The sequence below is a fragment of the Catharus ustulatus genome, chromosome 4, assembly GCF_009819885.2.
Source record: "Catharus ustulatus isolate bCatUst1 chromosome 4, bCatUst1.pri.v2, whole genome shotgun sequence".
NCBI lineage: Eukaryota > Metazoa > Chordata > Aves > Passeriformes > Turdidae > Catharus > Catharus ustulatus.
The window spans coordinates 62,955,861-62,982,873 of NC_046224.1; the positions used below are offsets into that span (position 1 = coordinate 62,955,861).

The 27,013-nt window shown below is 38.7% G+C and overlaps 1 protein-coding gene across 2 annotated transcripts in view; it reads right to left on the reverse strand.

The window, feature by feature from the left end:
* Positions 1 to 26,087, reverse strand: part of CCDC91 (coiled-coil domain containing 91) — a 113,271-nt gene extending 87,184 nt beyond the window's left edge. Inside the window, exons 1-3 of one of the 2 annotated variants that reach the window (XM_033058594.2) lie at positions 25,803 to 26,087; positions 3,726 to 3,768; positions 3,542 to 3,620 (exon numbers count right to left, since the gene is read on the reverse strand). In XM_033058594.2, coding sequence (XP_032914485.1) covers positions 3,542 to 3,620; positions 3,726 to 3,755 — 109 coding nt within the window. In that variant the 5' untranslated portion in view covers positions 3,756 to 3,768; positions 25,803 to 26,087. Of the gene's footprint in view, positions 1 to 3,541; positions 3,621 to 3,725; positions 3,769 to 25,753 lie in introns of both variants that reach the window. The other variant, XM_033058595.2, reaches the window with a different exon arrangement.
* Positions 26,088 to 27,013: the final 926 nt, after the last annotated feature.

Sequence of the window (27,013 nt, forward strand, 5' to 3'; positions counted from 1 at the left end):
TATCACTTAATGCCCTGAATCTCAGTTTTAAATCAATTTCTATTTGATGGAAAAACAGATAAAATAATCTACCAGGCAATTTCTGACTGAGTAGGTAAGTGGTTCTCTGACTAAAACTGTGAACTCACATGGAAAAACTGAGCATGATCTTTGTGATAAATGTTCAACCTCAGGTGAGGATTACCAAAGCACAGGCATAGTTCACATATAAATAATTTATCACAGAAGTAAAAACACCCATGGAGGCTGGGCACATATGAGGAATGTAGACTTGCTGATATTAGAGCTTTAGTTATTCACATATTTTGGGCTGTCCAATCCTAGACATAAAACTGCATTTTTCAGGTAGTAGACTTTTATGTGGAATCTTCTACGATCAGGTGGAGCTTTCAGTAGTTCTCATTACAGTAATGAATACTTAGCATCTTGAGGGGGGGAAAAAACCAAACCAGAAACAAAATCCCCACTCCTTAAGTTGTCAAAATGAAACCTAGGAAATGAGGAGCAACAACTGGTGAGCACTTCTGAACATTGTGGTTTAAAATTTTTGACTAAACACATGACCTTGCAGAAGACAAGAAAAGGTGGCAACTCTCCAAGGTATCATTCAAACATCTTTTTTACAAAACCTTCTTTTCACTTTTCAACAGCACTAAAGGTACATAAATTAGACATTCCTAGAATTACATGTGCTATGTCTGTAATTCAAGCTCTCTTAATTCATTCCTCTTGTGTATATACTGGTGAAATTGCATTTTAGTTCAGCTCAAAATTCGCTTATAAAGAGAATCCCTAAATCATTCCTGCATACCATGCCTTAGTTACCATACTGGAAAAGTTTCACAACCCTGAAACTCTCCTCTGTTGGAGCTACCTGACCTGACTCCAACAGGCTAAGTCTGACAGCCCTGATGAATTCCCAAATAAATGTATTGCTCATTGATCAGTGCTGCAGCACTATGGGTGCATGCTTCTTTTCTCTAATTACAGGTATATCAAAAGTCATACATCCAAAAAGGCTGAAATAAGATACAGACATAAGTTATTGCCAGAATTGGACTTAAAAAGTATCTAATAATTTCTGAAGCCTTGGCTTCCCAATATTAAGAATATTCTGTCATAGGTTTGCATGTAAGAACTGCCAGAACCATGCAGTTTGCTAACAGAAGCAGAGATCAGGGACAGTTCATAATCTTGCTAATGCAAGGAAAATTCTATGGCTTTATGCTGGCAATGAAGCTCCAGCAATCATTAAAATTCCCTGGGAGATCAGAAATTCTGAAAACAAAACCAAATGGATGAACATAAACTGTTAAATCAACATTTCATTGAGTGTTATCCTTTGTACTGAGTTTCAGAATGAATGCACCAAATATCAAATGTATCACATGGGTAATATTCACTAATTAGATGTTTCTTATATCCAGCAATTAAGAAGTGATATGACAGCAGGGCTCTGAGCAAAAGACCATATAAAAATTATTTGACATATTTGTGTAGAATGTTCCAAGCTACTTATAGCACAGTTCTCCTACATATAGGTTTCAGCTGTTAAAAATAAAAAACCCAAATAAAAAACAAAACTAAATTTCCTTCCTCAACTCCTCTTGTCTTGATATTACAATTCAAGGACACTTCCAATTATACTGTATACATTGAAAACTCTATCCCTGAACACTTTCAGTTAAAAGTAACATTCAGGTAAAAAATTTGAGTTTAAAACTGGGTTTGTGTCCAAAGTGGGAAAAAACAACCTGATGCACTCTCAAGATGATTTCTGATATCTCACAGCACAAAGGTCTTCCCCTCATTTTATTCTTCCAAAGCCAAAATATTCTAGAAGGAAAGTTATTACATCTACCATCCTAGCATATTAAATCTACATCCACGTGGTCCATACTACCAAAAAGATAGCAAGAAGCCAAATTTCAAGGACAAAACTGCACTGAAATCACCATTGAGGCCTTAGAAATAATTTCTGAATTCTGCCTGCACACTGAAAAATATGGCCAAAGGCTTCAGTGTTTTGTTTTATGACTTTCCAAACATCAGATATGTAGGAAATTCACAAGACGAGTAACTGCTCCTCTGGAAAGTTCATCAAATCTTGGGTGTAAGCAATGGTATCACCCCCTCAATTTATCAAAATGACCTCAATAGCATCCTAATACATTTTAATTTTTCAGCAAGCCTTACTGAGAAATTTCTAGGGTAAGACAAGAACATCTTTATACATAAATAACATTGGACAGACAATTCAGTTATTTCTCTTACTAAAAATATTGATCTACAAGTCAATGCCCAAGAAGCCCTTGACCAGTACTATTAAAATCTTGCCTATTGCAATGAACAAATTTATTCACAGTAATATTTTCATGAAAAAGTCATGTAAAGATTTTACAATAACGAAATATCCAGAATATAGGAGTTTTCTTTTAATTTTGAAATGCTTAAAATACCTTAGTATAACTTACCCTAGGACTTCTGTGTCACTTAAAATCATACCAAAAAATTCTGTGTTATGTACAAATAATTTCAATTCTACACACATTCAAGGATTTGAATTTGACTTCACTGACAGACACTGCATAGCTCTATTTGATTTAATTTATTAAACACAATAAGACATGCTACTGTATTTAAGCAGTGATTTTAAATATCCATCAAAATGATGAGAAGAATAATTAAGTTATTTGGAAAAATATCATTTCCTTAGTATTTGTTTTCCTCTGTTTCAATGACAAATAAAACTAATTATTCTGTAAAAGATGAAAGCCAGAAATAAATTAATACAAACATTTTAAGAACATGATTTATAGAGAGTTAGTGATGAGAAAAACCCCTGCCTTATTTCGTATAATTCATTCTGCATAACAATACAGTGTGGGTTGTTGGTCCTTTTTTTCCTCTGATACTGCAAAAGTGCTGTTTTGTTTTGTGAAAAGAGTAAAATCTAGACCACAACAAAATCAGTAACACCTCCACAATCTTTTAGTTCTTCTGATAGTATAACTTTATCAATAAACTTTTATCGATTTCCTAAAATCCAGACAGGTACCAGGCACCTGTATAAATTAATAAAATAGTTCCCTAATGTTTCTGCTTCTGCTTGAGATAAAGAATAAGTAATACATTTTTCAATCATATAAATACCTTAAGTAAAAAAGATCACTCTCATCCCTCCCAAGTAAAAGACTTCATCATAATCCTATTTTTAAACTTAAATTTTCTGTTTTCCTACGATTTGCAACAGATCTTCCACACTCAAAAGTAAAGAATATCCCATGAATGAAAAAGTTCCATTCCTTTTCTCCTGTGTAAACTGAATTTCTCTTTCATTCCTCAATAAAGTTTAATTTTGAGAAGTGCAGTTTCCCAAAATAATTGCTCAGGAATATCCTTATGCTAAAGTTTTGACTGCTGGCTATTCTTTTATTGTGCATTATTTTATTGTATACACCCTTCAAAGCACTAATTTTTATAGTGAATACATAAGGACAGGAATGGAATATTAAGATTTTTACAGTGATTCTGTCAATACCTGTAGGAAATGCTGCCCAAGCAATAGCAGGAGATGTAGTCTGGTTTTCACCGTTTCCAAACTCATAAGTCTCTGCTGCCTGGAAACAAGAAGAAATGGTTACATATTTTACACAATGCTATAAATGTCCATAAAATAGTTGAAAATAGTTAAATTTCAAAGCAAAGTTATCCAAGCAGCTTACCTCAAATCCACCAAAGTCATCATCATCCATCTTTCAGCAGGCACTGCAACACAAAAATAAATCTTGATTTTAAAACCTTTTCATAACCTCATCCCCTGCTCACTCAGAATGAGCATCCAGTTCTTCCCTCCAGTCTCATCTCCACAGCCTACCTAAAGTCTCCATCATTTGTAAGTCCTAAATCAGATCAAGGGGCCTAAATAAGAACTTTTTCATACAGAGGATGCAAGGCCAAGAACTGCAAGATCTCACTTAAGAAGCACTTTTTTATTGATTGAGTTAAATACAAAAAATTGGGGATTTTACAACACAATTTGAATATATTCAGGGGAAAACATAAGCACTGCCCATCAACATAGTCCAGCATCTTTTGAAAGCAAAAATCCAGGAAAAGTATTTTCATAGAGGAAAATAGAAAGATGGTACCTAAAAGTTATATCTAAAGATTTCAGGTATAGCAAACAGGTCCCCAGTACCTCAACAAATGATAGTACAACCATAAAATAATCTACGTCTGGACATATATATATATGTGTAAAAACCAAAACAAACCAACAACAAACCAAAAAAACAACATAAATATGTCCAGGAAATAGGATTTCTGACCACCAGATTCCAAAATGAAGGGTTATTTTCACTCACAAGGAAAACAATCTATCTTAATGCAGTCATGATCTACCATGGACCTTGTATAGTTTTGTGTTTATGATTCAAAGCATAAAAAATATTTTCCATTGTTAAGTTGCTTTTTCAAATCAGCACTGTGATTAAATCCAAAAAGATTTCCTGCTTTTCCCATCTCTTCTGAGCTGTCTGGCAACATCAGAACAAACTGCAGCTTGGAAAAAGACTGTGGTGAATTTCTGGAAATTTTTCTGCTACCACAGAGGTCCGTCCCTAGGTTTCATGGAGGGACTGATTAAGATTTTACAAACTGATCAGCATTTTTGACTTGTAGCCCTGAATTCTGTGGCATGTGGATATATTTATAGTTAAATTGCAGTTCCTTTTTAAAAAAAGCAGGCTAAGTTTCTCAGCTAATGAAAGTAACTCAAGCTATACAAAGCTGTTGAAAGAAAGGTATTATGCATTAACAAAATACATAAATCTATAATTCTGATATGTAAATGCAGGATGATCAAAAAAATCCTTACGGTTTTTACAGGATGTTAAAATGTTTATAAAGCTAATTGACTTCAGTTAAAACAGTCTATAGGCTGGATAAACTCTTATTACTGCAGAAAATATGGAAAGGGACATTTTACAAGAGAGCAGGGTTAGATTGGATGTTAGGAGGAAATTCTTCCCTATGAGGGTGGTGTGGTCCTGGCACAGGGTGCCCAGAGAAGCTGTGGCTGCCCCATCCCTGGAAGTGTCCAAGGCCAGGCTGGATGGGGCTCTGAGCAACCTGGGCTAGTGGAAAGTGTCCCTGCCCATGGGACTGGATCAACTCTAAGTGATTCAATGATAAATCATCACTATCACAGTGTAAGCAGAAATATTTGTTTAAATTGAAGTATTGTTGAATAGACTCATGTGGTATAAGAACTAAGTATCTTTTTAGGGACTGCAGGTGTTTTGTTGCTTTGTGTGGGTTGGGTTTTGTGCTGGCTCATTTCCCAAGAGAGAAAGAAGGTAGTTGGGTATTTTCCCCATCAGTGTTAAGGTTAATTGGTCAAACATTCATGCACTCTATCAACATTCAGAGCTATAACACATGGCTCTGGAACACAGCACATGCGGGCACAGCACAGGATTGCAGATGGAGACAGCACAAACTGAGAATGCCGCTGTATTCATGCCACATTCCAGGAAAAACCACCCAAACCAGACGAGGGATTGACACAACCACTGCAGAATGTAGGGTTCAGGTAGCAGGCAGAGCAGCCAGCTGGAGAAGGTGAGCCTTTAAAAAGGCAAACAGATATTTTATCTACACACTCTGTATCACATCAACAGGTCTTACAGACTCTACACAAAGTTCCTTCAAAGCAGATTTTCCCTACAAAGTGCATGAGACGTTATTCCCATCAACTCAGAACTGGTTTTGTCTCAACCAGGGAAAGTACATTCAGCACTGTATTTTAAAAACACAAACTGGAACAAGTTCAGAGGAACTCAACAGGAATTAAAGCAATTTTGGAAAGGCATGCTAAAATGGAGAGGCTCTAAAAAAATAAAAGGCAAACAAAAATAGAAAATATGTAAAATCATGTTCTAAGAAGTGATTAAATACTTTGATTTCTCTTCAAATACAACACTGACCTGAGGCAGTAAAGACAGAAGGCCCTGTAAGGAAAACATGTGAGGATTTCCATTTCTCCTTCAAGAACAGTTATAAGAAACTATGCATAAATAAAACAGAAGTTTTGATAGAGAAAAAGAATCCAGGGCAGAAGAAAAACTGGAGAGCAACCTGTTATTGAATCCATCATATTTTTATTGCATTTCACATATAGTTTTTTAAGTCTGGTAACAATCCCAGGATTATTCTGACCTAAGATTACCTTTACCCCACAAATTTTAAACACAGACATTTTGTAGCTTACAGCGTGATAAATTTATGAATTATTCCACATATCACTCCAATGGAATAAAAGATAAACAAACTCCAAGCAAGTCTCTATAGTACCAATGGTGTTTTCACACCTAGCTGTTAATCCTCCAATTTCCAGTTCTTCAGAGACCCCACAGGAATTCCAGGCTGAGTGATTCTCCCCCAGGTGAGAGAATTCTGGGTCTGTTTGCTCTTTGGGTATGTATAATATATATTCACACACGTACATGCACCTCTGTTTCAAAATGAAATCCTGATTTGTTTCATGCTGTATTTGCTCTGGACAAAAAAAAAAAATCTAAAAATACCAGAACCTGGCAAACTCAGTGTGTGTCACAAATATGCAGGCAGCAGATCAGGATAGAAAGCATGGAATAAATCCTGAGGGATGCTGATATAAGACACTTCAAAACCTCAGACACTGAGGTTGTCTTCAAATAGTGTTGGTTCAAGAGTTCTTGTGAAGAGATGTCTTTCCCAAAATGTGATCTCTTCTTGCATAAAAAGGGAGCTTCTGCAAGGAAAAGGGTCACACCAGTATTATAGGAACAGTTTAAAGAAACAAACAGGAGACATTCACAGTCCTCAAAGCACATGTGCATTTAGCTCAAAAAATGTATTAATAATTCATTATATATTTAACTGATAACAATGCTGAAAATATGACCAAACACATAATTTCTCAATTCTATTCCTTATTTTCATTATGGAAATGCATTTCTGGTACAAATAAATAACGGAAGTAGTCTAACACTTCTCCTTAGAACTGCAACAAATTTGGGAGCAAGCTCTTTTAATCAACCTATTCCAATCATCTTTTCCAAAATAGGAAATCGGACCTTTCTTTCCTCACAGGGTAGGAACATTATTTGTGGCACTGGAATAGGAAAGAATACATTAAGTGCTGACAATCTTCAGGATTTGAAAAATAACAGAAAAAGACAAAACAACCCACACAGTCTTACCATGACTAAATGTGGTCTCTTGAAATATGCCCGATACTGGAATTAAGTAACTGTAAAATTGGGCAACAAGAAGTCAACCTCAAAATTACAGAGTCATAGAAATTATGGTTGGAAAAGACACAGTAGGTCATGCAGCCCAGGTCATTTCCAAAACATTACAGTTCTCAGACAGTCATGTCCTAAAAGGCTTGAGAAGCTCTCCAGTCACACGCCGTGAAAAGAAGGAAACTTTCCATAGACAACGAATACGCAAGCCACTGAATTTTGAGCAGGTTTTATCAACAAGTTTGTATTCACCAAATGGAACAATAACTTCTGCCAAAATTCAGACCAGCAGGTCATCCAACCCAAGCTCCTGCTCAAAACAGGGCCAACACTACATTTCAGATGAGGTTGCTCAAGACTTTCTCCTGCATGGCTGGTAAGTCTGCATGAACTTATTCAGATTGATGTGCATACCTGAGAAGCTCATGAGCTTTCCTGTGCCAAATACAGTCACCAAAGCCGGGCCAGCAGCTTAAAGTAGGTCATGAAAACTTTTCAAAATGTGCTTACCTAACAGACATACCAAAAGCTTGTTTTTATACATAGGAAGATCAAGAGCCATTCCCAAGAAATATCGCAGAAAAATGTAAGCTAGAGGAAAAAAAGCCCCTCTTCCCCATTCCAACAATTAGGGGAAGAAAGAACATTGTGATCCCACCAGAAATTCTGGTATTCATAGTCAAAAGGCAAAAGTGGTGGAAAGACCAAATGGTGAATAGGAAGAATTCCTCATTCACATCCACCTCTGGTTAGCGAGAATTCAAATTAATCAAGTCCTGATCCATTATTTGACAATTTACATTTGTCTATGTAATAGAGAACTGATTCTGCCAGGTACAATCAAGTGACTTCTATATAACCCAGTCTGTAAGTTTGAGTTTGAGGCCAAATTTTGTACATTTTAACAGAAAAACTGACAGAGTATACAGCTGTTTGTTTTGTCAGAATGGTGTGTGTGGAGCTGCCTGAGGGTGGGGCTGCTGCATTTGTATTTCTGGCAAACCCCAGGGGTGGGTAACTCCCATCTGTGACAAGCTATCAGTTTTACTTTCATTCTTATGTTTCCTAAATGCCTCATCCAATGTGTTCAGTCCAGGACAGGCTTATTAGCTGTTCCTTGACTGCACATAACATAGACCACAACATTTGAAGAATAAATCTTTGGCCGAAACTACAGGTTCCAAAAAGTCTACCCAGATAAGTATGAGATTAAAAACAAAAACAAAACCAACCAAAAACACCCCAATAAAACGAAAAAGTAGCAATTTAGTAAGCATGTACACTGGCAATACATCTGTGATAAAGAGCAGGGGAGATGATAAGTTTCTGTATCGCCACAATCTAACCAGCTCACATGCACTTTTCCCCATGGCTCTTTCACCAAATCTCCAAGTACCTTTTACAAATTTTAAAACAGGAACAAACTTTCTTCTTTTTACCTAACTAATACAGGCTTTTCTCCTGATCTATATCAATTACAGTTGCAGAATAAGCATCTGACATCTTAAAAACTTTTAATAGTTACTAAGCTGTTAACTGGAAAAAAATTAATTACAGAATACACATATCACAAAGGATATCGAGCTCAAGAAAGACCAGAATATGAACGTACAGCATAATGGAAACTAAAATATATTTAGAGCATTTGTAAAATTTCCTAAAGAAGAAAATCCACTTAACAATTCTGCATGCTGTGTCCTACCCCATTGTAAGATAGTGAAAACCGGGTGACAACAAAATACCAGTGCTCTCCATCACATTCCACTGTGGATTCCATCATAAAAAGGGACATGTGGGAAATCTTCCCTGGCAGGAAGCAGAGTGCTGGTCAGCTCCCAGAGTGACAGGGATGATGGCACCTTTATTTTAACAGGGGGCAGGAGCCTGCCACACACAGAGTGAACTAAGATACTTCAAGGTTATGGGGAATAAGAAGACAACATAGAAGATGTCACAGCAATTTTCCCCTGGGAACTGAGGCTGGTTCATTTAACCTGGAGAAAAAGAGGCTCAGGAGGACATTATCAGTCTTTCCCACTCTCCCACCACAGGAGGGTGCAGCCAGGCGAGGGTCAGGCTCTTCTCTGATGCACAAAGTGATAGGAGAAGAGGAGATGGCCTCAAGTTGTGCCAGGGGAGGCTTAGATTGGATATTAGGGGAAATTTCTTCACCAAAAGTGTTGTCAGGCATTGGAACAGGCTGCCCAGGGATGTGGTTAAATCACATGAAGTTATTTAAAAGATATGTAGTTGTGGGACTTGGGGACGTGGTTCAGGGGTGGACTTGGCAGTGGGAAGTTAATGGTTGGACTCCATGATCCTAAAGGTCTTTTCTAACCTCAATTATTCTATGATTTCACTGCCAGTACTGACTTAATAAACACCTAGTACATTACAATAATATTAAAACTTTTCTAATAGAGAAAAAAAAACAAACCAAAAAAGTCAGCAGTTGCAAACCCACCTATTTTACAGTAGTAGTTGCTTATATTACAATTGATTCTACTCAAGTCTATGGTACTTTTAAGAAAAATGAAAGCTTGGCCCATTGTAAGGAGTTTTCTTCCACAGCCCAAATAAAGCAGTACAACATTAAAGAAATCACAATTTAGTTTGCAAAGTTTCCCAGGACAACTCATGCAACACAACCTTAAAGCATGGCCTGCTCAGGCACTGGCTAAAACCACACACAGTCAAGTTAAGAATATCTGCAGGGACTGAGACTTGGGTCTAAAAAGCAGCAGCAGTCAAGCGCTGGAGCAAACACCCAGAGAATTTTCTTTTCCACTTTGCCTTTTGGGTCTACCCCTTGATCCATTTATTCTGAAGAGTTTCCAGAAAGTTTTAATACTTGGAGATGACTACAGCACATTAAGGAATGTGACAATAAAAGTCAAGGATCAGTTTATACAAAAAGAGAATTTGTAAACCAAATGGCAATACCTAAAATTCTATCAGTTCCTTCAGTGAATTTAAAAGAAAGAGAGAGAGAGAGAGAGAGAAAGAGAAAGAGAGAGAGAGAAAGAGAGAAAGAGAGAGAAAGAGAAAGAGAGAGAGAGAGAAACAGAGAGAGAAAGAGAGAGAGAGAGAGAAAGAGGGAGAAAGCTTTTTTTACCATTTACTCATTTTGTCAGGACTCCTGAAGTAAAAGATCCAGATCCTGCAAGAAGCACGTAAGATTTCACACCCTATGATGTGATGTTCCACATCTAGTATCACCAGCAATCTCGAAACAACTCTACTTTCACATGCCAATACTGCAAGCAACAGAACAGTACCAGAAAAATCTGTAGCATTTGTACCAGCTTCATGTAGCAAGACCATCCTACATGATCTATGACTTCAATAACTGCCTTCCCCAATGTTAAAAGCATTTTAGAAGGAAAAAGAACCCTTTTATATAAATAAACACCTTAGCTTCATATAGCCTTTATTAAAGAAATATAAATAATCTTTAGAAATAATAATCTCATCTTCAAGGTACTGAACTAGTATGAGAAAAAACCTCAGAAACACCCCAAAAACTGGTATTGAGATAATCTACAAAATCAATTCCACAAAAATTTGTGGCTTAGAATTTGAGGGAACTCTTCTTCAGCATATACCTTTTGGTTTTTTAAACAGTGAGCAAAGCAGGAAAAAGCAACAAAGCACAAATTCAAAGTCCATTCCACTTCCATAGTTCAAACACAACTACACAAAAAAGAAACAGGAGTTCCATTTATACCCACAAGAGGAAAATGAGCTCTGAAAGCTCCTACAGAGAGGGCAAGTCAAAGTCACTTATGACATAGGAGGGGAAAAAAAACCAAAAAACCCACAGCATCACAGCCTTGTGTGGAAAACATATTCAAGAACTGCCAATTCCTCAGCCATATCCTAGGAGAAACTAACAGAGAAAACTGGGAAACCCATGTTCTGTGAAATTTCCCCCAACTTTTATAATCATGTACTTTAAAAATACCAACTTCTTCTCTCTAGATATACAAAGACGATTTTAAATAATGCATTACCTACAACAGAAGATGTAATAGATTATGGTATTATACAGCATATTTCAATGTCTGCAGAACCTGTCTTTCCCAAGACTTAATTCTAACAATTTCAGAAACTCAAGGGTTAGAGCTTCAGTCTTCATCTTCTTAGATCTTCAGTCTTCACTATAATTGGTTTCTTGTGACCAGAACATGGAAAGGTTAGTTTTGCTTTATAAAAATAAGGAATCACACAGTTAACTGTATTTTACATTTCTTGAATGGCTCTCTCTAAGCTTTATCATAAATATCCTCTTACTTCAAAAGCCACACATTTTTACAAGATGCACATAAACTTCTGTGACAAGTCAGGCAAAGTAGATACACAATTAAAACATACTGTGCTTTGGAGCAAATCCCTTTTCTTTCCCCAAGCCTTCTCCCCATCCAAAAAAATCTCAGAAAGTAGCTTGAATTAAACTGAAATTAAACGTTCATGTTAAGTACAGCCAGGCAATACCTATAATTAATCAACATCAAGTCCAGAACAACAACCTCTGAAATCTGATTCAGATTGATGATAATCAGAAGGCCTGGAACTTAGTTTGTATTCTTAAATAAATAAATAAATAAATGAAAAGGAGAAAAGCCTGACTTGTCATCTGCTAATTAGGTCACAAAGATCAGACACCATGAGTCCCACAAATGCCTGAGAAAAAGTCACCATGGTAGACTAAAAACTCTCATACTTAAAGTAATCTTATTTTGCTGAAACCCATAAATTGGACACAGGCCTCCAAGAGACAGAGACAGGCTGTTCTCAGAGCTGCGCCGGGATTAGGACAAAGCCCTTAGGACAGAAGTTGGAATAGTGAAAATTGTGACCAGATATTGGAACAGGCTGCCCACAGACATGGTGGACTCATAATTCCTGAGGACAATCACAAAGAATTTAACTGGACAGGGCCCCGAGCCGCATGTTCTAACCAGATCTGCTTTACACAGTGGCTTGGATTAGAAAATTTCCAAATGCCTCTTTCATGGATGGTCTATGTTTTAATGTATTCAGTTTGATCCACAACAGTATCATTAAAAGAAAAAGTGAATCCACTTTTGACATTGTACTTCAGCTGAACCATACTCATAACTACCAACATCTGTCCAAGATCATTTATGACTGGGTCTGCTGATGACATAACCAACCTCAAGAGAGGAGCATGAAAGGCAAAGAGTAGCTCTAGAATCTTCACTGCTATAGAAGAAATAAGAGAAGTGAAAGCCTAATGAAATGCACCTGAAGGGAACCCACATCAAAGATGGAGACAGACTATTGAAAAGGACCTGGAGTGACAGGACAAGGGACAATGGCTTCACACTGACAGAGAGCAGGGTTAGATTGGATATTGGGAAGGAATTGTTCCCTGTGAGGGTGGTGAGGCCCTGGCACAGGTTGCCCAGAGAAGCTGTGGCTGCCCCATCCCTGGCAGTGTCCAAGACCAGGTTGGATGGGGCTCTGAGCAACCTGGGATAGTGGAAGCTGTCCCTGCCCATGGCAGGGGGTTGGAAATAAATGAGCTTTGAGCTTCCTTCCAACCCAAACCAAATATTGTATGATTCTATGCTTCTATGAAATATTTTCATTATGAGTTCAAATAAAAAAATTCTCACATAAATCTTCATAGTCTACAGAAATGCTTCTTGAAAAAAGCTGAGGTGAACTTCTGGCATTAAGAAAAAAAATCTCAACAAGAAAGCAAAACTGCATGGGGATGCTTCTTCTTTGGAAGTAATAAATCACTTTGTTAATTCATTCATTAATTCAAGACCTTTCCTAGGAATCATTAGATGGTACTATTTGATCATGAACGCAATAAGACATTTACAAATAACAAGCCTTTTTCTCAAAAAGAAAAGTCAAATGCTTCTAAACGAATCAAAGTTTCTTTGAGCCAGGTTCAGTAGTCTCAGCCTTTACCTTCCTCTCAGCCTTAACAGAGAGTGTGTTGTAATTTAGGGTTTTCCTCTCAAGAGAAGAGCTGATATCAGTTCCAAGAAGTTCATGCAATCAGGCGCTCCAACTACATGCTTGAATTTTATACAGCGCTGCTTTAGGAACACAATCTTTTTACTTAGAAGCAAATAAAGGATACAGAAACACCTGGTTTGGGAATGCTAGAACAAACCAAGGCCTTTCTTCTACAGTTCACGTCTGATAAACTTAAGAAATGGAGGGTTTAAAAGCAAAATACAAGGGTCACACGTGTTTCAAATTCATTCCCACTTAAAATATTAATGAGTTCCAAGAACTCAGACTGACAACTGAGATTCTCATGCTGCTCCATGTTACTAAGCAGCATTAGGAAATGCAATCAATTATTTTTGCCTGCAGATCCCAGTAATGTGCTTTAACAGAACCTAAAAAGAGGTGTCTGCACAGGGAGAAACTTTTCAAGAGTAAAAGGCACCAAGTTATGCCTCAAGCAAACTTTGTCACGGAACAGGTATGTGAAAATAGAAGATTTGACACAATCTTAGTAACAGTAAGAGCATCATAGCAACACAATTTAATATAACAACATGTCAAACAAAAATCTAAGTCTTTGAATGCATGCTTATACGGATGTGTGGTAACTTGCACTAATAAATGTCATTAATGTTATGAAAAAAGTGCTCAAGACCTTTCACATTAAGAAGGAATACAAGCTTTACAGGAAAATAAAAAATAAAAAAAGCCAACTAAACAAAACCAAACCCAGGGTAATACCAGGTTTTGGCATGATGCACTGCCTAGGAAAATCTGGTGCTGGGTGAATCACTTATTCTATAAACCAACACTCCTTCACCAGAAAAGGAATCTTTAAAGAAAAAAAAATAGGAAAAATGTTTTAAATTCTATAAATCATCTTGTTATGCACTTGAAATGAGGCTTTTTCTCTTAATTAAAAGTAAAATAAGATAGTACAGGCCTAAATATAAAGGATAATCAGTAAAACTGATAGTTAAATATTATGAAAAAGATACTCTTTAACTTACATATAGACAATTCACAAAAACTGTGAAATGTCAGTTCACAGGTTATCATTCTAATCTCATGTCAGAAAAGCTGACATGTGACCATACTTCAAAAAAATCCCCCCAAAGAACCAAAAAACCTGACAAAATCAGCAGCACATAGTAAGAAAGGATTATATTAAATAAATACATTATGTAAGATAGGATTGTACTAAATAAAAATACACAGCATTCCTTTATCATTCCTCTGTGTCTCCTAATGGACTGTAAGACTCACTTTTCCAATTAATAAAACAACTCCCCGCAGCTTCCTCCAAGCCCTAGAAGTTCAGCACTTCCCACAGGGAAAGGTATTAATTGAGGCAAGAAAAAAGGTATTAGGCTGTTTCTCTGACATGACATGACATTATCAAAAAGAATAACAATTACGTCTCAGATTTTTAAGTTCTGATTTCATATCACTCAGTTGCTGGTCTTGAAAATCTTAAATAACACTAAAAAATCATTTCCCCCCAAACACCTATCAGAATTCAGATTTTATGGAAGTTTAATGTAAAAACTGAAATACAACACAACTGCCCCCCAAAAACCCTTTTAATTCTTTGTTTTGCAAACTCTAGATATACTGTTAGAAGTAGAAAAGGCCAGATATTACTCTCCCTCTCATACAGAAAGAAGAATGCATTATTGCACTTTTTCTCTCTTTAATAATACTTAATAAGAAGACTTGATGACTTTTTGTTCACATATTAAGCAGATTAATTTGATTTTCCATACTCCCCAAAAGAGATGGTCTGGTTCATGAAGAAGCAACTCACAGTGTGACTCAAAATTAATTTTTATGTGACTCTCTTATGAAGCAAACAGGAGAGGCTTCACATTGTTCAACTCCCAACTCATAAACAAGTAAAATGACAATGCTAATGTGCTTTCCAACAGAAAACACTGCTGCCAGAATGTCTGTGCACATTATCTTTCTTTGTTTCATCTTTGTTTTTGGTCTGCTCCTAAGCATGCAACACATCACTTTTCATCACATGACCTTTGACCAAATGGATATTATCATAATTGTATGTTCTCTGTTGCAATTAAAAAAAATTATTTCTCACAGAAAAGGCTGCCTTTTAATACACTAAGGGAGCTGCAAACAGAGATTCCAGATCAGGCCATACCGAAAATAGGATTCGAGCTCCACAACCAAACACTTTTCTTTTAATCAGATCACAATATTTTAAAATAATTTATCACTTCAGGTTGATTCTTTATACCTACTTTGTATTTCTAAAATACAGTTCTTCTCTAGGGCCAAAGCTTTTGACAAAGATTTGTCAGAGCTACCAGGTCCTTCTCAGAGACAGATGTTTCCTAAGAGGTTCCATACTCAGCAAGTTACCAGGACATTTAAGAACTAAGAGTGTGAGGAGGGCACTGATACCAAGAATATGAAAGGTCAGTTGGCAATTAAGCAAAAATTATTTCTCATTCAAGACGAGCTAAACTCCCCCCCAATCCCAAACAGACAAAACCAAAATGCTCCACATCTTCCTGGTTTAAAAGAAACCAATTGTTCCTTCTCCCATTCAATTTATTTTAAAACACAATTTTTACAAGTCTTCTAAAACCTTTGCAGAACTGGAAATAAATGCATGCCTAACAGGTATTCATCCTAAAGTGTAAAACTTCCATACACATTAAATATAGGTAAAAAACAAAATAGTAATAGGCTGTAGTGGACACTTAGTTATTTATACAAGCACACAGTGAAATTAGAAATAAATACTTGAGACTTCATGGAATTATTTAAGGTAACAAGGGCCTTAGATATTCACAGAGCTTAATGGTTTTTTAAACGAGCACTGTTTAAAGAGAACTCATGACTTTATTCAGAAATTACTATGCAAAAGTATCCCTTCTGGCAATGCTGCGAAAACCGGCAGAACGGCAGAATGTTCGGGTTCCAAAGTGCAAACTACATGTAGAGTGATATCTTTTAACTATGTTAATTACTGGGCAATTACATAGTCTTCAGTCAGCAAAATTCCCAATGAAAACAAGTTCTGCTTGACTAAAGTCAGCAAGAAAAAAGTTGACTATTTCAATAATAACCATTAATGCCTTACACTTACACTCAATAGTAATTAAAAAAAAAATGTATTTAGCAATTAAAAGTTTCAGGTGATAACTATAATTTTCTGTAGAGGCTTTGACAAAAATATGTATGTGAATGGCCAACTCCAAGCTAATCCAGTCATCTTCTAAGTATATAATGGTTTAAAAAAAAAAAAAATTAACAGAAAAACTCACAACTATCTTCCTTCACTCATAATGAACAGTACGTTAGGTTATTCCTATAATCAAATGACTTCCTTCCCCAGGACATATATTGCTCACTGCACAACTTACACAGAAAATTAATATCATAAAACATTTCACTAAATAGGAATAAAGAAAAAACCCTTTTATTTTAATCCAAAATGCCAAAATAATTTTAAGAAATTCAAACCCAGTGCACTTCATGAGAACAGCTGCTGAGGAGGGAGCCTGGCTGGCTGGCACCAGAAATCTGACCAGGAGCCTGCCTGCTCTAGTCTGCCTAAGACTAGAACTAAACTCAACACTGAGAATGTTGGTCTCCTTTCAGCCTTCCCTCACTTTCTCATTTGGTGTGTGGATTTATAATTCAAACCTTATGGAGGAACCAGGATTGGATTAATAAGCAAAAATTAATCATTAGCCCCTGCTGTACCAAAGACACTGTCAGTGCTCCACCCTTCGTTAGCTTTACCAACTCTACATATTCTGCAGTCATGTAGAGTTAAACCAGGTTAAATACACTTAATATTTTAAATACAACAAATTTTCTATGGGATTCAATGTTGACATAAAATTTTACATTTAAAAAATTCTTTAAAAAAAACCCTAAAAGCTGTTATTTATTAACTAGAGACTAATCAGATCATGGTATACTTTACACCATGAGAAAATTGGAAAGATTTTAGCATAGATGCTACTGGAAGACAACCATTTAAAATCAAAATGCATTGTGTTTTTGAAACTACTTTGTTAACTTTTTTTATTTTAAAGAAAAAATATTCAAGTATGTCAGAAGAATTACTTAATTTCCAAGTGTTTTACATATACTGCATCTAGATCATGACTTGCAAAAAGTGATTTACATTTTTGCAACTACTTTTTGAGCACTCTTGCTACTCAATATTCATCCATTTTACTAAAAACGTCTTTAATACAGTTCACGTCACAATAACTCAAAAAATTAATCTAAACACACTCTGGAATACATTAAGGCAATTTAGCAAGTTAGTATCTTGTCAAAACATTTTGAAACCTTTTACTGATAAACTCATTTTCTAACAGTATTACCTTGGTCCCTTATGAAGGAATTACAAAGGTGGTTAACTTCTAAAGGTATGCTCTGAAAGTACTAGGTATTTATACTACAATATTTCTGCCTGCTATAATAAAAAAAAAAAAAAAAAGAACAAAACCCAAAAAAACAACTACAAACTTTTCTCAATTGTACCACTGGGCAACACTGAGGGATGTGTGTGAAAAGGATCTATGTATAGCAAGGTCTTCAGGGCACACAGTCAATTTAAATGAAATAGTTTCCAAACATAAGTATAATTTGCCTCAGTTTTTGAAATTTTCAAGCACATTAGTTCTCGTCTCTTCTCCACTTAAAGGTTCTTAAACCAATATTGTTCTTTCAACCCCAACGAGAGGGCAAGTCAGGCCTCTTTATAAACATTAAAGGCAGTTCATAAGTGCATTTGTAAGGATAATTTAACTAAATCCAGGTACATTCAATATTGATGGAAGTTAAGTAGCTGTATCACACACTTTTTAAGCACTCTTTAACTAGAAAAAATATTTATGAAAGTCCTAATGCAGAACCTATTTTCTAGCTCCTAATAATAAACTTAATCTGGTCCTGGAGTATCAGTATCTCATTTTATCATTCATCACACTGTGATTAATCCTAAATTTCTATAAGAATCATTTTTAAGTGGATTAAATAAAAGTGGTTTTAAACTCAGTTTCTGAGACCCATTTAGAGTCAGTTTACAATGCTATTGTCCATCAGTGCTAACCAAATGGGCAGGAATTTGTCCAGAAAAAAAAGCAAAACAAGAAAAAAGGAGGTGCTGGGGCAGAAAATGTTTTGGGTACAATCAGAGGAAAGGCAAACAAGGCAGATATCCTGGTGGGAGTATGTTACAGCCCACCCAGCTAGGATGAAGAGACAGATGAAATATTCTCTAAATAGACTGGGAGAAGTCTCACGATTGCTGGCCCTGTTACTGGGTGTCTGCTGGAAATACAACACAGCAGAGAGGAAACAGGACTGCAAGGATGGCATGAGGTTCTGCAGGGAGGAATTCAGGAGGGTCCAAGCAAAAAAAAAAAACTTAACTTGGTTACCACCATAAAAGAAAATTCAAAAATTATTTTATAAATACAACAGCAAGAAAAGGAGGGCTAAATCTCCACCCTCACTGGATGCACCAGAAAATAACAGTGAGAAAGAATAAGGAAAAGGCTGAGGTATTGGTGCTGTCTTTGCCTCTTCAGCAGCAAGACCAGATGTCCCCAGGGTACCCAGCCCTGAGCTGGAAGAGAGGGAGAGGGAGCAGAATGAGCCCCCACATTCCAGAAGAAGATGCTGCTGTGACTCTCAGACACATACACATCTACAGGGTTGGCTGGGATCCACCTGAGGGTGCTGAACAAACTGCTGAGAGAGCCCACAGAGCCACTTCCAATCATTTACCAGCAGTCCTACCTATTTAGGGAGGTCCCAATTGTCTGGACATCAGCAAGTATTCCTCCCATCTACAGAGAGGGAAGGAGGAGCTGATCTGATCTCCTGTGACAAGGTAACCCGTGTTTTGGATGAGGGAAAGGCTTTGGCTGCTTTTTTACCTGGACTTTAGCAAAACTTTTCTTTTTCCAATGTCTTCACCTGGAGAAATGGCTGCTCCTGGCTTGGACGTGTGCACTCTTTTCTGGGTAAAAGAAATGGTGAACAGGCCCAAAGAGTTGGGGAGGGAGTGGCTGATGTGGCTGGGAATGATTGATCTGGAGGAAAGGAAGCCTGGGGGGAACCTTGCGGCTCTCCACAACTCCCTGATGGGAGGGGCAGCCAGGTGGGGGTCAGGCTCTGCTCCCAGAGAACAAGGGACAGGAAAAGAGGAAACAGCCGCAAGCTGCGCCAGGAGAGGCTTAGATGGAACAGTGGGGAAAAATAATCTTCCCCAAAAGGGTGGTGAAGCACTGGAAAAGGCTGCCCAGGGCAATGCTGGAGCCACCAGCCCTGGAGGCATTTAAAAGATGTGTGGATGTGGCACCTGGGGACAAGGGTCAGTGGTGAACTTGGCATTGTGAAGTTAATGGTTGGACCCAACCATCCTGAAGGTCTTTTCCAACTTTAACAATTCCAAGATTTCAAACTAAGTACAACTTTTCTTCAGTGTATAGTTGATCAGGCCAAGATATTGACTTTTCGCTGTGGCAACTTAAGAACTAAAAGCAAACTGACTGTGGCCTGTGCATCATATGGAAACCTCTTCAGAAACTCACTATTACAGTTTCACAAGCTGCACCCCATGGAAAGTCCTTTTAAAAGCTTAACTGGCAAATGCATGCTAAAATATTTTGGTTTCCATCTAAATCTACACTAAATTCCAATCCTCAGAGACAGGATTTCCACTTTATTTCTCTCTATACACACACTAAGCTCAAGAACGGTAACACAGTAAAGTGTTGTTAAAGTTTGGAAAAAAGCAAGCCTAGCACAAAGAACTTGACTGTAGGTCTCTTTCCCTCAGAAATTTTAAGAAGTCCCAAACATCACTGTGTTCTGCAATAAATAGAAGATACTTAAATGAAAACAGAGGTATTTAATATAAATGGATACTAAAACAAATTCAAAGTAAAGCAATTCCATCTTTCTGTAAACCCACCTCAGCAGTGGGTTCTGGCAAAATATTTGATGAGGAATAAAGAATTACAAGATCAAGTTTTGGCAACAATACACAGAATATTGGATAGCTTTTACCTGCATTCACTTTATTCAGAAACCTTAAGGAGACACAGAATAAACTTTAAGGAAATGCAGAATGAACTTTTAATATTTAGTACATTATTTAGTACCTTTATTTATTTACAATCTAATGGAAGTTCAGAAAACAAAATAATTTCTACACCTTTGGAAGTTTTGTATTTAAAATCTTCAAATTTTACGTGGAATCATTTCATTTGAATATAAACACCTGGGAAGGAGAAAAAAATTACTTATGAGCTTCTAATTTTAAGGTTTGTAAGGTTGTTACAAAGAATCCTTTCATAATCTTGTATATTGAGATCAAATTGCTTATGAATTGATGTAATGGATTGTTAGTTCCTGCTTCCCAGATGAAGGGGGTTTGCTCAGCTGGGTTTTTAAATGCTACACTACTTTCAGGGCTAGGTTAAACAACCTGTTTTGCTGCAGGAGATTTTATTCTCTTTTTGTGAGCATGGTTATTAACTAATGAAGCACCTCTAAACCTGCTCACCTTCTTCCAGATTTCTTCTGCCTTCAGCTGACATGCCCAAAAGCACATGTGCAACAGCAAGGATGTCTACAGCAGTGATTTCCTTGAAAAGTCCACAGCTTAGAGCAAACATCTGTCATCCCTTTCAGCTCATACTTATTCAATATCCTCTCCCACAGCTGCATCCCCTCCCCAGAGTGTTCACAGAACAGAACAGAACAGTTCCAGCTACAACAGACCTACAACAATCATCTGGTCCAACAGCATCAGCCCTCACCAAAAGTTGGAGCACATTAGGAAGGGCATTGTCCAAGAGCCTGGGGCACTGACCACCGAGCTGGAAGCCTCTGCCCTGCCTGGCCACCCTCATGGAGGGTACCCTCAGCCTCCCTCTCTCCAAACTGGACAAAGCCAAAGTCCTCATCTGCTCCTCACAGGACATCCACACTGAAGTATGGAATTTCCACTCCATTTTCACATACACTCGTTGTCACTTGAAGGAGATGATCACCATTTGTGAATTTTTCATCTTCTGCTCAGATCCAAAGATGCAGTGCCTTGGTGTGGTGGCTGTGCTGCCACATGAGAGCTCTCATGAATGCAATGGTTCACAGCCAGAGTCCAATTCTCCAGTATGCACAAAACCTGAGACACAATCAGCCAGCAAACACTGATAGCAATGTCCCTGTGAACTGTTTTTTTATAAATAACACAGCACATTAAATCGCTTTTCTAAGTTCTTTGTTGAAGAAACAGCAACAGCTCTAGTAACAGATCCAAGGCTGCAGTGGCTACAGACTAGAAATTACTAGTTTTCACACTGGAATAATTTGAGTTTGGATGTTTTGCATCTCAAGATGTGCTTGCTTGATATCCAAAGATATCAAGTTTTAAATAGTCAGCCCTTAGTGTCAGATTCCAGCTGTATTCCTACAAGCAACCTACCCACCAGAAGACATATCAGTTACAGTCTTATAATCCAGAGGAAAGATGAATTCTCAATTTGGAACCACCTCTGCTACCAGCATTAATTATTTTAATTACTTTTTGCAAAAGCAAGCCAGCAGCTCCACCCATTACTGTTGCACAGTCACCTAAAATCAATTTATATATGTGCACAAAAATTTGCTATCTTTTCTAGGGCTGCACTGAAATGAGAGGAATATTCCTGGAGTCTATGGAAGAATGGATCTGAATGGGTCTGTGGAAGAACGAGTCTGAACCTGCAAGTGAAAACCTGCCTATTTAATATTTGAGTATTATGATGCCATGTGTTATCAGATAAGGAGATTCAAATTTGGTTCTTGAATCAAGGAAGGTGCTGAATAGGTGAAAATATTTTTCTTTCTGAGGATCCAAAATGACTTTACAAATATTATGTCCATTCCTCTAGCTGTGATTCAAAGGATGGGAAAGTTTACTAGGCAGTGTCTGTAACAAGGTGATCACAGAAAATTTTAGCCTTATGTACACCAACAAACTTAAGGTAGACACAGATGACACACAAAGCTTCTAGAAAACTGCAGAACTTCATAAAAACTACATTCCTAAAAACTTCTTGAGGAACATTTATTGCCACTTGTACATGTAAATAAAAAACTTAATTCACTTTTTTCTTAATTCAGAAAGTCCTCTGTGATTACTTGGAAAGAAATTTATGGGCACGTAATTCTTTTTCTTCAACCACTCCCTAGAATGGAATTTACATTTTTAATGGTTTAATTGAAAGAATGGACAGAACCCCCAAAATTCATTTCAGTCACACCTAAAATAAATCTGCCAACTGAACAATGAAAAGGAAAAAAAGCCTGTTATGTTAGAAAAGCAAAATTCTTCACACTGGTCAATCCCAAACTTTTCAGGACAAAGTAATATAAATCCTGTTGTATGTTAAGTAAGTTTAGATAATATAATTCTACATTCAGAAAACTACAAATACTTAATTTTTATTTGAAATAGTACTACTTCTGGAGACTCAAGTCCAGAGAGCAGATATCTTTGCTTAAAGGATGCAAAGTGATGAGAGAAGATTAGGGTTGCAAGAGGCCTTATCAGAAAAGATAAACCCAATCCTCAAATTTAAGGTATTTTTTTACTAATACCAGCAGGGGTTATTTCCACCTAAGTCTTCACAAGTATGAGGTAGAAAAAAGAAAAAAAAATCAGGCACTTTGAATTTCTGATGCATTCCTATATTTACAAATATTAAAGTAACAAAGTAATACAGTGTAACAGATAAACTGTTAAAACAGTGTCTGAAAGTCACCTTAAAACAGTTTTTAGATGATCTATCACTTACACTGCACTCAAAGGTAGATTTAGTCCACATGACTTAAAATTTAGTCTGTAGCCTTAGACTTAAGAGTGTACTGGGAGAAAGCCCTACACAAAAACAAACAAAAACTAACCAAACAAACGAAACAAAAAATCCAGCTGAAAAAGTCCTGAGTATTAAGACTGGTTTAACAAGAATTTTTCTGCTTCATTATTATGACCAAAATAGTTTTCCATGAGCAGACAGGACTTCCCTGTAAGGGCACTTGAGTATGAAGCACTGTAGATGGACAGTCGCCGATTACACCTCATGTACCTGCACATGGGGCAGGAAGGTGCTGTGAACTTTACATTTAAGGACTGACAGAAAGTGTGTTTCCATCACACCACAACTTTTTTTCCATTTGGTGTTCCAAGCTTTCCTGAAAGCTGGCTCTTCAGTAGGAACCCAGCCAGAGACACCACACTTAGATATCTATCTCAGCAGTTCTGTAAAGATTTGGGGAGCTATTGCCCTTAAGATTGCAATCCAATTGCTCCTCTGGACCAGAAATATGCTTCATAGCATAACTGCATCTTGACACCTCTAAATCTGTGTGGTTGTCATCAGCCTGACACCACAGAAGCAGATAACAGTGCCCAGACAGCAGGTACTCTTCACCAGTCTCTGGCAGTAGTTGTGTCACCTGGTAGGAAATGTGAAGGAGCTGGCCCAACACCCCATGCTGTTCAAAGAGATATAGAAAAACAGTCAAGTAGCTCCTAATTCATTGCAAAAGTACCGAAACCACACTGGGAGTTCTAGTGAGGCACAGTCTGATCACTGTGTTTCCAAATCCTTACAGAGGTTTCTGTGTGAATGTGACAGAAGCAAATGTGTCTTCCTGGTAGAGTCAAACTGATAGGAAACCTTACACTTTATTAGCAATTGTCAGAGAAAGACTTGGATTTTTAAAAAATCCAAACAGACCCTATTTTATTGCCAATTACCTCAATCTGGTGTTCACATGACCCACCCACCATCTCAGCTTCAATGTCCCAGACTAACAGCAGAAACCGATAACTGGTGGAACTATTCACACAGACACACTGAGGCACAGAGCACAGAAATTTATCTCCTGCATTTAACCGACTTCCTTTCAAAATACTCTTAAGAATCTTTTCAAGACGTGACCGTTCATTGAGCATCCAAGCATCACCTGTTTGAACACTACTGTGATTTTCTTCTTTCAGATCCTACTAGCATGAGGATCACTACTGCACTCAACAGACACTGTCTGCCCTGAAGTCTGTGTTTGAGGATGGTCAGCAGTCTGCTTCCAGGATTAGGGAATGAGAAATGAGAGCCCCTGAAGGAAAAACAAGGAAGTAATTACAACTTGCATCAACACTTACTTTTGACAAACCACGGATGTGGGGGCACTCAGACCATGGTCATATATTCAAAAAATATATGTGGAAGAGCAAAATCTGAAGAATAGAAAAGCAAACAGCCAGGAAGTGCTGAGAACAAAAACTATTAAGCAGGTCTACTGAAATAGGTGTTCAAGCACTGTGACAAAAACTACCCAACGTTCCACTAAAATGCTGCAGTAAGGTGGCAAAATATGCATTTATGGTGTGTAATTGATAGGCAAAAACAATTGCTAAAATAGAAAAGAAAAATTACTTATGAAACTAGAGTCTCCTGACAAAAACCAAAGCTACAGGCAGAGTTCATCATAACAATATCCCAGAGCAGAAGGGTAGACTCAGGCACTGAGGTATCAAGAGGACACAATCAACCCTATTACAAAAGATCAGAACTCCTAAAATGTTTAAAGACCACATTTATAGAAAGTGATTTAGATGCCTGAAGATTCTGATATATTGTCAGGAATACTTTGACACCTAACTCCGTTTACAGTAATAGGTACCCACACACCTCTGAAAAATCACACAGAAAATGTCACAACTAAAAAATTCTGGACAGCGTTTGAAAGTTTGGCAATGTACAATTTGGCCTTGGAAGCAGATGAGCAAAGAACTCATAGCCAGGATTTCTGGCCTGGGCTAGAGAACTACTCAAAGGGTTCTCCTGCTGCCAGGGACCCCAGTTTCGTGCGGAGAAGGAATGGGCAAGGAAGGAAGGCAGGCCCCTGCTGCTCCTCTGAACTAATTCTAAAATCCCTTTTGTGGCGACCCTTACGCCCCATCATTAAGGGCATCACCAGCGCCACACACCACGGCCAGTGCTGCGGGGCAGGGAGGGCTCGGACGGCTCAGGCAGGTGACGGGAAAGATGAAGGAAGGAGAAGGCAGGTGCGAGTAGGTGCAGGCAGGAGGAAACAGGTGAGACTGCAAGCAGGTGGAGGCAGAATGGCGGCAAGTGGAGCCGGACTTGGAGGGGCCCATCCCCGCAGCCAAGCTCTGGCCGAGCTCTGCCACCCGGGCTGGTAGGGCCGTGACCCGGGGCCGGCAGGGCCGTGACGTATCGGGACCAGCGCAGCTCCTGGCCGTGACCCGGGGCTGGCAGGGCCGTGATGTATCGGGACCAGCCCCGCTCCGGCCGGCCTGCCCCGGCCCGGCCCCGCTCCCCGCCCGCCGGAGCGGCCTCACCCGGATGTGGATCCGGCCGCCTCCCCCTCCCCACGGCCGAGGTCACCTTGATGCCTCCGGGCTGAACTGTCTGTCCCCAGGCTGGGCTGTCTCACCTTGTGTAAACGCAACTGATGGCGTCAGATAACTTCTACGATACGAGTTGCTTAATGAAGGAAACAACCTTGTGTTTGGAGCATGGCGTAAGATTGCATCACGGGATAAATATGCATTAGGTAGGCGGAGAGCGTGGATTAGATAGGCGGGTCTATGTGAGCTTGGCTTTATAAAATACGCAAATTATTACCACCTGAGCGTGGTTTGTGTAAAGCTCCGCCGTGCGCCCACTCGAGAATAAACAGTATTTATTCTGTAAACTTTCTATACCGCTCTGTCAGTGTTTAGGGAGCTCCTGAATTCGGGAACAACACTGCTGCTCATCCTGGCCGGGCTCAGAGCCACCCCCTGCTCTCTGTCCCTGCCGGGAGCCGCTGGAATCACCGCTGGAATCGCGGCTGGATCACCCCCGGATCGTCGCCAGCGCCGGTGTCGGGGCAGCCCCGGCCCTCGCTGGAGCCTCTGCCCCTTGCCCCGTGGTTCCCGGCCCGTGTTCGCTCGCCCAGCCCGACCGCAGGCTCGGTGCGGGGCAGGGACAGCGGCGTCCCTTCTATGTCATCCCAGAATCACAGGATGCTGAGAGCTGGAAGGGACCTCTGGAGATCATCCAGTCCAGCCTCGGGGTCATGCAGAGCAGGTGGCACAGAGGTGGGTTTGGAATGTCTCCAGAGAGGGAGAATCCACACCCTGGGAAGCTGCTCCGGTGCTCTGCCATCATCAGTGGGAGGAAGTTCTTCATGTTGAAATAAAACTTCTCATGTTTTACTTTATGGCCATTGCTCCTCACGCTGTCGATGGGTGATGGGTACCGCTGGAAAGAGTCTGGTCCCTCCTCTTGGCACTCCTTTGAGGTGTTTATCCTCATTATTGAAGTCCCCTCTCGGTCCTCTCCAGAATAAACAGCCTCAGCTCCCACAGTCTCTCCTCATCAGAAACCTGCTCCACACTCCTCACCTTTGTGGCCCTTCTCCACTACGTCCGTATCCTTCTTGTACTGAAAGTATGGCAATGAATCAGGAACTGTCAGGACAGTGAGGATCATGCCAGCCCTAGGCTGGGCACGAGGAGATAAGTGCCCCTTTGTGCCATTCTTTGAGGACACGCCATAAAGAGGCCGAAGTAAGGGCAAGCAGCAGAGTTGTGAATGAAACACTGTGATGAACTGGGAAAACAACGGGTTAATTTCACTGCCGAAACTCTTGTGAACAGT